Raw genomic sequence first — 14438 nt, forward strand, 5'->3', positions numbered from 1 at the left:
ATTCTTGATTAACATATGGTGCCAATTCACTAATTATCATAAGCATAGAACTGTTGCATATTCCCAAATTATTTCTATTTTGCCTAACAATGGTCAAATTTAGATACCATGTAATTTTTAGGTTTTTCCCAGACCATACAAGGTAAGTGATTTCCCAACTAAATTGGATTCTATTTTGTTGAGCAGTTAGACAAAAACCTGGAAATGAAATCAAACAAACTAAAACCGAAGAATTTATTTATAAAGATGGTATTTTTATTTCATCTCCCCTAATTCTTCTCCCCTGCTAAAAACAAAACAAACAAAAACAAAACAAAACAAACTATGAAGGCCTTTTAGAAGTGTGATGGGTTAGGTCCCCGTTGTTGGAAAGTTCTGAAGTCTTCATGGGCATGATAAAGGCATTAGCTGAACCAACGTTTCTGAAAGTTCATGTTTGCCATTATCTAAAACTAACAGAGGTGCAAAGTCATAACTGAATTTTAACCATAAGTCAGAGAAATTAAACTTCTAAATTTGGAAATAATAACAATTTAATAGACAAACAAAACAGTATCACAGTGAATAAAATATTAAAGCATTATCTTTTTTTCATTCAACAGCATGAAGAGTTTTCTGGTGTCATACAAAGATTGCTCTTTAAAGCCAAATTAACTAGAAAAAAGACTGCCACAATACATGGAGACACAAATTTATCACTGTAGACATTATACAGATAAGCAAAACACATAGTACCCATGTCCAGAGCTTCCTAGAAATCTCATTATATAACTCATCAATTTACTCAATGTTACATTTCAGAAAAAACAAACATTTTTTTAAAAACCCTTATATATAAATCCAAACCACAAAACATCTTCTAAACATGATATTTACTCTAAACACAAATGGATTTCTGGAAATTGCATCACAATGCTATCTAAACTAGATTTTATGAAATCATAAATGTATTTAGCTGTATCTTGGGGCTTAAATTCACTGGATCATATCCCATGTATACTTTTCTCATCCTACTTAACTTTGGGCATACATATTCCCAAAGTTTAGTTTTACAATTAAAATCAAACTGCTATTCCAGTTGGAATGGGTGCACTGTACCTGCATCACACACAACAAAGATTTCATCACGAACAAGTTAAAGTCGTCTTAGTAATGCCCCCTTTCTAAGTTACAAATATTTTAATGTTAATCATTAGTAATGGGTTTTAGAGACTAGAATGCTTTTTCAAATTTTTGCCTAGTTTCTGTGAACATTCTATTCTATTCTGCCAACTTGTAATCTGCTAAACAATTTCTTCTCAGAAATATATACATTCAACTTTCCCTACATCATGTAAGTAAGTTCATTAACTCAAATCACCTAGGTTATGCTTGTATTCAAAATAAATTGTGTAAGAACTTGAATCCATTCCAAAACCAACTCAAAGACAACAGGGATAGCAACATGTTAAGCTCCACTCTGTCCCTGCCATTTACTTCCTTGAAGAGTCTTTTCAAGTAGGGCATCAGCTTTGCATGTCTCTTGCCCACCCCTTTGTCTAGACTACAACATAAAGTCTTGCACATAAACCTAAACCATCATATTTTGGTACAACTCAGTACTGTACAGCAAAATACTTAGGTTCTTAGCACTTCAAACTGTAAACTGAAGCATCTCATTAACTGTTTCTGATTTTCATTGCCACAGTTCACCTCTAATTGTTGTAAGATTCAGTAAAGTAAATCCTAATAGAACCAAAAATACAATGGGGAAAAAAAGTCTTTATGAATTTATAGCAACTAATTTAAATGGAACCTTTTCAGGACAAGGGGTGAGGCTGATTGGGCAATGTGGTTTAAAAAAACCAAAACTAAGATGTTATAAGGAAAGACTCAAATGAAGGTTTTCATGAATAATAACCGCTCTATGGAGAAGTTCATTCTCCTCCATTCTTCTCAGAGAAGACTGAGGAGAGAGGAAAATAGACATGGAGGAAAGAGTGTCTCAAGGACAAATGGCCACATTCTGCCATGAAGTTGACTGTGATGCAAATTCCTCAGTGCTTTTCATTCTCTGTAGTAATGTGGCAAAACAGGTATTCAGTTGAAACCACCCAAGGGAATGGAACTGAGTTTCCTCTTGGCAAGGGAGAATGTGCAGAAGGAACAGGTATCTCAATAGGAATGCTGACTATAGAGAGTGACTTCAGAGAGAAAACACCTGAAGACAATTCCAGGGTGTTTCAATACCAGGAATATGGGGAGGGGAGGGAGTACACGCTTTGTAAATGGATGTGTCTCAGAGCAACTTTCCTCTTGTGTCCAACGGCCATCACAGAGTATCCATGAATACGAAAGGAAGGATCCATTCATTCCTAAATCTCCCTACAGCATAACATACCACACCACTACCATCTGTCTGACTGTGCTGAGTGAAACCCCGCCCTTTCTCTGGGAAGACTCACTGCTGTCAGTGCTCCATGAAGGGTGAGCTTATACAATTGTTCTAACCCCTAAGTAGAAATGAACATTTTTACTTCCGACCTACAGGAAAACCAATCAAGTCAACACATGGCCAAGGGCTTTGTTAATGTCATGGACACTAATCATAAAGAACATAAAAGAAAATAAATTATAAATTCTCTAACTTCACACTCAAACATGGCAATGTGTGTCCAATTTCTTATTTTGCATATCAGTCAAGAAGGAGGTGCCATACAGTCTAGAAATTCATGACAAACACACTGGCAAAAACCATACACCATAAGAATAACAAGGCTCGAAGGGACTAAGCTGACAAAGACGACCCCAAGGGTGACTTTCTTAGACACCAATAAGTAGATTCCTAAGGGTAAGGAGCTGAAGTAGAGCAAACCTAGCAACCACACTAACACCCGGATAGATGTCTGAAACAGCAAGGACGTGCAGTTCCACACAGTCCAGTTGTGTGACACAGTGGTGACAGAGTCGAAACTCGCAGGCCTATAAAATTCTACCACAGGAGTGGAGCTCAGGGACGGTGAGCTCTCTCTCTGCACCTCCATGATGGTTATGACCAGGCAGTTGGAGGACGTGTGAGAAGGACTGACCAGAGAGGCCAGCCTCTTGGGGGTGAGCAGCAGCTCAGTGGGGTTCTCTGGCAGGCACTTCTTCCCTTTGCCTCCACAAGTCAAGTTAACAAGGATGTTGTTGTCATCGGGCAGGCTACTAACTTCATCATCTGGCAGGCATGTCTCAAACCTGCAGAAAGGACAGACAATGACACCTTGTGGGGAGTCCCCAAAGTCTATGATTTTGTAGAGGCATTTGGCACAAACCCTATGACAACACTCCAGCACTTTGGGTTTCCTCTGTTTCAGATTGTATCGATTGTAACAGATTTTGCACTCGAGCTCGTCAGAGGCCTGAGACTCCGCAGTGTCTTCGGGAGGTTGACTAGCCATCTTGAATTATGTGTGCAATCTTCTGCCAGGTGGGTCTTGTTGAAGAATGGCTTTGATTAAGCTGCCCCTCTGAATATCATATCATCCAAATCTTGCAGCAACACAAAAAGGCAGGACAAGTAGTGAAAGAAACCAGAAGTCTTCCAGGCATTTTCAACTTCTGCATATAACTCTGTCTCAAATGCATATTTATAAAGGCCACATGAAGAGTCTGTAAAGAAGAAAAGAGATTCTAATATAATGAACAGTTCATTGAAAAGGTGTTTCTGAAAAGTGCTTTATGGAATTTTCTGAGCTTCAAGGATTAGAAGCAATAAACTTAGAAGGTTAAATCCCCTTTATCTTTTCACATACTTCTATCATCAGAACAGGAAAGTGTTATCTCCATGCTTAGCTGTTTCAGTCAACAAGCATGATAGTGAAGAAAGAGTTAAGAATCCTAATGGGTGTAAAGGACAGTGTAGAGCTAGCTATGTGCTCTAGAACATACTTTAGATACAAGAGATTTTCACTCTGAAACTTGTAACAAATTCTGGCCTCTGAAAACAGAATGGGACATGTACCAGAAACAGAAGACTAATTCAGAGTATTGCTGGTGTAAATACCAGGTGTCTAAATACCGTCAATAGTGCTCAGAAATACACAAAAGGGAATATTAAGGACAAATGTTAAAAATGTGTTTTCAGAGAGTGCTTTGATAGAGATAAGAGCATATTTAAGTAGAGCAGACTGTTCTTACCTTCTCAGTGTAAAGAAATCTGTTATATAAAAGCCTTTATTGTTTGACTATTCCATTTCAATTTTTTTTGTTTCAATGCCAGTCTTGAAAACCACAGCTGTGCATATACATTCACTAAAGGAAGAATGAGGCATGTAACACCCAATATAAGCACTATAAACAAGTCAAGTCTAAGTCCCAAGAAAGAGAAGTAAACGCAGATAAAACATGCATAGCTATGTCTCTAGACATGAAGAAATCACTTGTGCATGGCTATCAATAAATACTCAACATTCACTTACTCATCTACTTTATTTCACACAAACTCTTTAGTAAAAGGAAAGTGTAATACAATCTACAGTCCTTACTACTACTATTACTATTACTATTACTGGTTATTACTGGCTTTGGACAAATGGCTGAAGGTTAATTTCATATGCACAGTCAGTTCTCAATTTTCAGTACTAATGGAAGGAAGCAGTGTTAATAGAAAATCTCCAAATTATTTTTAATTAGCTTTAATATATGTGGTATTGTTGGTAGTTGATTCACCTTAAATTATGTTTGGCTTAGAAAAATATCAAAATGTATTTGATTTTCTGAGCACATCTCCAAGCAATAATAGCAGAAAGCTGTCATAACAGCTCTGAGGGCAGAGAGTAACTGCTAGACATTTAAATTTGCTATGGATCATACTGCACTAAGAGAAAGGCAGTGGGTAGCTGAATCTGGATAATTTTAAAAATCATGAATAGTTGACTTATTAATACATATTATCTTCATTTTAAGACTTTAATTTTTAATTGACTTCCTATTCTACAAGAATGTGTAATGGATAGCAGTGGCAAGATGTATACTTGGTGGCAAAAGGAAGTCAATCTATAGAATCTCTGGTAACCAAAAATGTAGGTAAGATTTTTAAAAATAGAGTATATGTATGCCTGTATTTCAAAACTGCTACCATGAACCAATCTCTATGCATCCAGTGTAACACACAAAAAAGATACACAGACACAAACATCAACTCTTCTCTCTCCTTTCCTTCCATGTGCCCTAATTTTCCTCATTCCTGATGCTGATCCCATTCAGGATATGCATGCCCATGTCCCTGCAAAACATGACTATGTCCTGCTCACAGTTCCACAAGGCTGGCATTTTTCCTCCTATGGGATGAACATCTTCAGGATGATAGCCAAAGAACAAGAAGGAGTTCTATCCTGGTCAACATACACAGTCCTAGCTCACTTCATGGGACAGCCCCTAGCCCTGGGCAGTTCACTGGTGATCTGCCACCTAGAAAGCTCCCATTCATTCCCTGCTGAACACAGGGCTCTTACAACAGTACCCCCGTTAGCCACACACAGACTTCAGCCCACCCAAATGGAACATGTAATTTGTTCTTTGGAGCTACATGCCCACCCAGACATAACGCTCTCCTGAATCCAGAGGTTAGGAAGCTGATGGTCCCAGTAGGATTAGCAGCATTGTCTGTCCCCACTGCCATAGAAAGGACTGAGGTATGTGAAGTCATGTGGAAAAAGGAAAAGAAAGTATGTAAACATATGCATAAACACATCAGAAAAAAAGAGTAAAACATCCAGTGAGGATAACTAGGCAAAATTACATCTAGAGGCACAGAAAGCTAGAGTAGACACATAGGTGTTTATGAATGCGTGAGAACACATTAGAACATCAGCATTTGACAGTCAGCGGGTCACATTCCTCCTTTCGGTACCAAGCTTCCAACCATTAGAAGAGTAGCAATAACACTTTATGTTGAGCCAGCCACAATTTCTAGCTGATAATTGTGTGAACCTAAATTATTTCCTTGACAATATTGAGCTATTATTTGAAACAAAGCTTTGTTTTGTCACAGAAATACTCTATCAGATTACTGAATATGTTAAGATAGAGTGTTATGTGATTACAATGTTCATATTTATAAAAATTTATATAAGGGACTTCTTGGTAACATGCAAAGAAAATACTCAATATTCAAATATCCAATAAAAAATATACCTACTCTAATTCCAAGGCCAGCTCTAGCAAACCTATTCCATCAGCAGGAAAGCCTTCATCAAGTCCTGCCTCTTAGAATGGCTCTTCTGGGCAAGACCAGGTGACAGCCTTGAGCTCTGGCAGCATCCCTGGAAATGCAGCCAACAGAAGTATTTCTTCCTGGAACGGCAGAAAACAGCATGATGATTGTTCCTCTTGAAAAGCCAGGCTACCAACTGCTAGAGTTTAAAAAAAAAAAGTTTCATCTATCTCATTATGATTTTAAGATCCCTCAAAGAACTTGAATAATAACCAAAAATCCAAACCTTTCCAGGGTTATAATTAGTCAGAGTTGTTCTTTGGGCCTCTAAAATACAGTCATTCCATCCCATCTCCACCCTGTCTTCACTTCTGTCAAAGGCTGTGGACAACAATCATGATGCTCAGTGAAAGCCAGATTCAAAAAGAGTAATACTATATGAGTCCATTTATATAAAGTTCACAAACACACAAAATCAAGTTGTAGCATTTAGGGGTGCAAGCTTAGGTGGTAAAGTTATTATGAAAAGTCTGGAGGTGATTAGACTACATGTCAGGTTTATTAGTCCATTCTCATGCTGCTAATAAAGACATAACCAAGACTGAGTAATTTATATAGAAAAAGAGGTTTCATGGACTCACATTTCCACATTGTGGAGGAGGCTGGGGAGGCCTCACAATCATGGCAGAAAGTGAAGGAGGAGCAAAGGCATATCTTACACGGCGTCAGGCAAGAGAGAATGAATGCCAAGCAAAATGGGAAACCCCTTATAAAACCATCAGATCTTGTGAGAATTCACTATCATGAGAACAGTATAGAGGAAACTGCCTCCATGATTCAATTATCTCCACCTGACTCTGCCCTTGACATGTGGGGATTATTACAATTTAAGGTCAGATTTGGGTGGGGACACAGAGCCAAACCATATTATTCTACCTCTGGCCTCTCCCAAATCTCATGTCCTCACATTTCAAAACCAATCACGCCTTCCCAACAGTCCCCCAGTGTCTTAACTCATTTCAGCATTAACTCAAAAGTCTACAGTCCAAAGTCTCATCTGAGACAAGGCAAGCCCCATGCACCTATGAGCCTGTAAAATCAAAAGCAAGTTAATTACTTCCAAACTATAATGGGGGTACAGACATTGGATAAATATACCCATTCCAAATGGGAGAAATTGGCCAAAACAAAGGGGCTGCAGGCCCCATGCAAGTCCAAAATCCAACAGGGCAGCCAAATCTTTGACTCCATGTCTCACATCCAGGTCATGCTAATGCAAGAGTTGGGTTCCCATGGTCTTGGACAGCTCTGCCCATGTGGCTCTGTAGGGTACAGCCTCCTTCCTGGCTCCTTTCACAGGCCGGCATTGAATGTCTGCAGCTTTTCCAAATGCATGGTGCAAACTGTCTGTGGATCTATTGCTCTGGGGTCTGGAGGATGGTGGCCCTCTTCTCACAGCTCCACTAGGCAGTACCCCAGTGGGGACTAGGTGTGGGGGCTCCAACCCCACATTTCCTTCCACACTGCCCTAGCAGAGGTTCTCCATGAGGGCCCCACCCCTGCAGCAAACTTCTACCTGGACGTCCAGGCATTTCCATACATCCTCTGAAATCTAGGTTCCCAAATCTAAATTCTTGACTTCTGTGCACCCAGAGACTCAACACCACATGGAAGCTGCCAAGGTTTGGGGCTTGCACCCTCCGAAGTCATGGGCTGAGCTGTACACTGACCCCTTTTAGCCATGGCTAGGATGTAGGCCACCAAGTCCCGAGACTGCACAAAGCAGTAAGGCCCTAGGTCCAGCTGACAAAACTATTTTTTCTCTTAGACCTCTGGGTCTGTGATGGGAGGGGCTGCCATGAAGACCGCTGACATCCAGAGACATTTTTTCCATTGTCTTGGCAATTCACATTTGGCTCCTTATTACTTAGGCAAATTTCTGCAGCCAGGTTGAATTTCTCCTCAGAAAATGGGTTTTTCTTTTCTATTGCATCATTAGGCTGCAAATTTTCTGAACTTTTATACTCTGCTTCCCTTTTTTTTGAGACGGAGTCTCGCTCTGCTGCCCAGGCTGGAGTGCAGTGGCGCAATCTCAGCTCACTGCAAGCTCCGCCTCCCGGGTTCATGCCATTCTCCTGCCTCAGCCTCCCGAGTAGCTGGGACTACAGGTGCGTGCCACCACGCCCAGCTAATTTTTTTTTTTTTGTATTTTTAGTAGAGATGGGGTTTCACCATGTTAGCCAGGATGGTCTCAATCTCCTGACCTCATGATCTGCCCGCCTCGGCCTCCCAAAGTGCTGGGATTACAGGCATGAGCCACTGCACCTGGCCACTTTGCTTCCCTTTTAAACATAAATTCCAATTCCAAACCATATCTTTGTGAATACATAAAACTGAATGCTTTTAACAGCACCCAAATCACCTCTTGAATGCTTTGCTGCTTAGAAATTTCTTCCACCAGATACCCTAAATCATCTCTCTCAAGTTCAAAGTTCCACAGATCTCTAGGGCAGGGGCAAAATGCCGCCAATCTCTTTGCTGAAACATAGCAAGAGTTGCCTTTATTCCAGTTGTCAACAAGTTCCTCATCTCCATCTGAGACAACCTCAGCCTGGACCTTATTGTCCATATCACTATCAGCATTTTGGTCAAAGGCATTCAAAGTCTCTAGGAAGTTCCAAACTTCCCCACATCTTCCTGTCTTCTGAGCCCTCCAAGACTCTAGGAAGTTCCAAACTTGCCCACGTTTTCCTGTCTTCTTCTGAGCCTTCCAAACTGTTTCAATCTCTGTCTGTTACCCAGTTCCAAAGTTGCTTCCACATTTTCAGGTATCCTTATAACAGTACCCCACTCCTGGTACTAATTTACTGTATTAGCTCATTCTTATGCTAATAAAGATATACCCAAGACTGAGTCATTTATACAGAAAAAGAAGGTTAATGGACTCACGGTTTCACATGGCTGGGGAGGCCTCACAATCATGACAGAAGGCGAAAAAGGAGCAACAGGCAACAGGCAAGAGAGAATGAATGCCAAGTAAAATGAGAAACCCTTTATAAAACCATCAGATGTCATGAGAAATTACTATCATGAGAACAGTATTGGGGAGACTGCCCCCATAATTCAATTATCTCCACCTGGCTCGACCCTTGACATGGGAATTACAATTCAAGATGAGATTTGGGTGGGGACACAGAGCCAAACCATATTATCAGGATAGCCAATGCCTTGAAGGGAAGAAAGGACAATGTCCAAGCAGACTTAGTGCAGGCTACAGAGTGGCTGACAATGCGCTCTTCTTGACTGGGGTGGTACTTACAAGGATTCATTTTGTGCTACTCCATCACACAGTACCATTTTCTGTACTAGTGTTATCTTTCACCATAAAAAAAGAAAGGAAAGGAAAAACGAAAGGAAAAAGGAAAGAAAGGGAATCTATGACTTTTTTGGCTATTTTTATAGATACAGATTTTTCTACATTCAAAATGTATAGATGTATATTTTGGATCAACTTACTTTTTCCATATGATCTGTATGTAAGTTCATTAATTTTTTTCACAAAATTGAAATGTCACTTATCTATCATCTTAATTTTCATACATTACTCTAAATCAATACTGCTGGTAAGAATATAAATTAGTACAACCACTATGGAAAACAGTATGAACATTTCTCAAAAAACTAAAAATAGAAATACCTTACAACCCAGCAATTCCTCTACTGGGTATCTACCCAAAGAAAAAGAAATCAATATATCAAAGGGATACATGCACTACCATTTTTATTGCAGGACTATCCACAATAGCAAAGATATGGAATCAAGCTATATGCCCATCAACAGAGGAATGGATAAAAAAAGTGAACTACTATTTGGCAATAACAAAGAATGAAATCCTGTCATTTGCAGCAAGATGAATGGAACCATAAGTGATTATGTTAAGTGCAATAAGCCAGGCACAGAAAGACAAATACCTCATGTTCTCACTCATATGGGAGCTAAACAACTTTACCTCAGGATGAGGTGGGGGAGGGAGAAAGAAGAGAGGCTGGTTAATGGGTACCAACATACAATTAGATAGAAGTAAGAAGTTCTAATATTTGATAGCATACTAGGGTGACTATACTTAGCAACAATAATGTGTATATTTCAAAGTAACCAGAAAGCTTGAAATACCAACATATAAAAATAATAAACAGTTAAGGTGATGAATAACCCAATTACCCTGACTTGACCACTACACATTCTTTGTATGTTACAAACACTCACATGTACCCCATAAATATGTAAATTACTATATATTAAGAAATGAGGGAAAGTGTATGGAATCTCCAGGATGGACATATCTGTGCATGCCTTGGTGAGAACAAGGGCTAAAGTATGTCTCACCAGACACTGAGTAAAGAATCTGGTATGCTAAAATTGCCTTAAAAATAAATACAAAGTTTTCTTTTCCTAGAAAAATACATACATTTTCAAATATATGAAGCTGGTATACCTAACTAACATTTCACAGTCTTTCATCCTTTTATAAGTCATCTGGGGATAAGAGTATACAAATAATTACCTACTATTATTCTCATAAATTAGCTTGAGCTCCTGGACTATTGGGCAAATGATTGTTTTCACAGCCCTAAATGTTTACCACTTATTATTAGACTCGAATCCATCTTACTCTGCTACTTAATTCCCTTGATGGTGAAGATGCAAACTTGGCTTATATTTTAAAGCAAAGTCCCTCCAGTGGACATCTGTTGTATCTACCTAGGATCTTTTTGCTCCTTTAGATCACACTGCTCCCTTCCCAACTGCCCCCACTTCTTTAGCGAAGTGTTCCCTACTCACTCAAATTACAAAATGGTGGGTGGGCTGTGCTAATCATAGTATCTCCCTTCTCTCCAAAGGTGTGGACTTGGGACCAGGCCTGACTGATCACATACTCCACTACTCCCCTATTCACAAGGATTAGTCTAATGGGCATGTGAGCCAAACCAGACTTCTCAAAGCTACTGCCTGGAACTCTTTTTATTTGAAGCTAGGGAAAAACAGGACAGGACAAGGACCAGGGGAGGGGACCAGAACCAGAAAAAGATGTATCAAGGAACTGCCATGGCAGCAAGAGGGAGAAGAAGAACAAAGCCAAAATTATGAAGACAGTAAAGGAAAACAAGAGGCAGAGATAAAAAAAAAAAAAAAAAAAAAAAAAAAAAAAACAGAGACAAACCTGATGAGACCTAAACTGAGTTTCTGAAGTCAATAATGTATGAAGGTTTCTGTGAGCCAATAAATTCCTTTTTATGCTTATGTTAGTTTTCTGGATGGATTTCTGTTACTTACAACCCAAAGTGCCCTAATACAGTTACCATGCTGTACTTGACGTTGAGAATTTATTGTTGTTTTAGATCTAGGTTGCTACTTAGTATTACAGAAATTTATATAAATAAATAATTCAACAAAACAACTCAGAGGCAATAGGCATTCTCTAAGATTTCATTTGCACACATGTGCACACACGCATGCACATGTACACATAAACACACATTTACATATATAAATACACAAAGGTCACCAGACATATTGTTGCTTATTTATTAGTGGCCTTTATGTGTGTGCATTCTTTTTTATTTGGTTCTTTTCTCCTCCACCAGTATCAGCCTGAATACCACCCCTCCCCTGTTCCACTTCCCCCAGGAGCCCATATTAACTACCTGGTATGTCTTCTTCTACATACAGATGGTTCGCAACTTACTATTTTTCTACTTTACACTCATGCAAAAGCCATACACATTCAGTAGAAACCATATTTTGAGTATCCACAAAACCATTGTTTTTCACATTTATTACAGTATTCAGTAACTGACACGAGATACTCAACACTTCATTATGAAACGGGAAAAGTTCCCTTATCCCTCTCACAGGGCATGTGATGGGGGTGTAGCTCGCTTCTTCAGTGCCCCACTGCTCAAACTTCAAGGCGGAGCATGAAGACAGGCAGGTTATGGGGCTCTGACCCCACAGCAGCGTGTAAGGCTGAATGTTTACAGCTCCTGAAGCCCCGGAGGGTGTGTGTTACCATGTGCTCTTTTAGTTTAGCCGTCTGTAGGCGGCTTATGTTAGTCAGCTCAATTAGACCCTCTGCTTTATCGCACGGAAAGAGGGCTTTCAGTATCCTGGGGTTTCTTGCCTTGGTGTACCAGAAGAATCGAATCACACGTGGGCTTAGAGAATGAGTGCAAGGTTTTATTGAGTGGAAGTTCTCAGGAGATGGATGGGGAGCCAGAAGGGAGATGGAGTGGGAAGGGGTTTTCCCCTGGAGTCGGACAACTCAGCCACCTGGACTCTCCTCCGACTACCTCGGCCAAACTCCTTGTCATTCCACCGGTTGATGGACTGCCAGCCTGCCAGCGTCTGTCAGTGTGCTCTTGTGCCGCAGTGCTCCTCTCAACGTCCAGTCGCTTGTGTGTCTCAGGGTTTTTATAGGTACAGGATGGGGATGTGGTGGGCCAGGGTGGTCTTGGGAAATGGAACATTTGGGTGTGAAGGCAGGAGAGCCTGTCCTCTCTAGGTCTGTGACAGGTCTGAGGGTGGAGCCCTAACCAGGGACCATGCCCTCCTCTACCCAGCACTTCCCTGACCCCCTTCTGTATCAATTATAAGCTTTGTGATAGATGATTTTGCCCAACAGACCAATGTAAGTGTGCTGAACACATTCAAGGTAGGCTAGGCTAAGATATGATGTTTAGTAGGTTAGGTATATTAAATGCATTTTCTTTCAACTTAAGTATTTTCAACTTCCAAAGAGTTTATTGGGATGTGACCCCATCATAAGTAGAAAAGCATCTGTATTTCTCCATCTACATATAATTGCAAGGACACAAATAAACACAATCTTTGTTTTTTATTAATAGTATATTATACCAAGTTTTCTGCATCTTGCTTTTCCTACTGAGTAATAGCTCATTCAACTGAGATAGCCCTAAATTACTTTTATAATGGCTGCATGATATTTCACCATTTGGATGTACTAGAATATATCCAACCATTCCTCTCCTGGTGGCTATTTATTTGTCTAAATTTTTCCCCCAACACAAACAGTAATGCCAAACACAACCTTGTAATATATATCCCTACATGTGGGTGCTTTTATTTCCTTAGGAGAACAAGGAGTAGAACTTCTGGATCAAACAGATACTACTTGCAATCTATTTTGCCAGACTGCTTTCCAAAAAGGCTGTAACACATACTCAACCAGTAATGTGGATATTCTTTCTCCTGAACATCAATAGTTATTGAACTTTTAAGTTTTGCCAGCCTATGGGGTTTCTTTCCATTCTGTCTGTTCCAATAGTTTTTATTACTAGCATCTATACATTTTGTTAAATGCTTTTGCAGCATCTATTGATGTGATCATATGATTTTCTACCTTTAAATAGATCATGTAATAAACTGCACTGACAGATTTTGACTTTTGTATTCTTGGAATAAACCCCACCTGGTCACAGTTGGGTTCTCAAATACATTCATGGGTTCTATTCGCCAATATTTTATTTAGAAATTCTGCATCTGTACTCAAAATTAAATTGGTCTCTAGATTTTTTTTGTGCTGTTAGGTTGTGACATTAAATGTATGCTTATTTGATAAGTGAAACAGGAGCTATTCATCTTCTGGAACAGTTTAAATACTGATAAAATTATGTGTTCTTTAAAAGTTACATAAAACTCAGTTGTAATTTCATATGATTCCACTGTCATTTGCAATAGTAGATCTTTAATAATTTTTCCATCTGTTTTAGGGTTATTGTCCTATTCAAATGTTCCATTTCTTCCTAGGTTAAATTTAGACATTTATATTTGACAACCTGGGGACAGGTTCCTGATCTGTCACCCAGGCTGGAGTGCAGTGGCACGATCTTAGTTCACTGTAACCTCCACCCATCAGGGTCAAGCAATCTTCTCTCCTCAGCCTCCCAAGTAGAGACTACAGGTGTGCGCCACCACACTAAGCTAATTTTTGTATTTTTAGTAGAGATGGGGTTTTGCCATGTTGCCCAGGCTGGTCTCAAACTCCTGTACTCAAGCGATCCACCCACCTGGGCCTCCCAAAGTGCTGGGATTACACATATGAGATTACAGGTGTGCGCCACCATGCTTAGCTAATTTTTGTTTTTTTAGTAGAGACAGGGTTTTGTCATGTCGCCCAGGCTGGTCTCAAACTCCTGTACTCAAGCAATTCACCCACCTTGGCCTCCCAAAGTGCTGGGA

At 39.7% G+C, this 14438-nt stretch overlaps 1 protein-coding gene across 4 annotated transcripts in view; it reads right to left on the bottom strand.

Moving 5' to 3' along the window:
- Positions 1 to 515: 515 nt before the first annotated feature.
- RNF182 (ring finger protein 182) overlaps positions 516 to 14438 on the bottom strand; it is a 54267-nt gene continuing 40344 nt past the window's right edge. For 3 of the 4 annotated variants that reach the window (XM_010376404.1, XM_010376403.2, XM_010376401.2), the window contains 2 exons: positions 6164 to 6318; positions 516 to 3633 (listed from right to left, as the gene is read on the bottom strand). In XM_010376404.1, the coding sequence (XP_010374706.1) occupies positions 2679 to 3422 (744 nt within the window). In that variant the 5' untranslated portion in view covers positions 3423 to 3633; positions 6164 to 6318 and the 3' untranslated portion in view covers positions 516 to 2678. The remainder of the gene's footprint in view (positions 3634 to 6163; positions 6319 to 14438) is intronic. The other variant, XM_030928934.1, reaches the window with a different exon arrangement.

The sequence above is a fragment of the Rhinopithecus roxellana genome, chromosome 4 (genome assembly GCF_007565055.1).
Source record: "Rhinopithecus roxellana isolate Shanxi Qingling chromosome 4, ASM756505v1, whole genome shotgun sequence".
NCBI lineage: Eukaryota > Metazoa > Chordata > Mammalia > Primates > Cercopithecidae > Rhinopithecus > Rhinopithecus roxellana.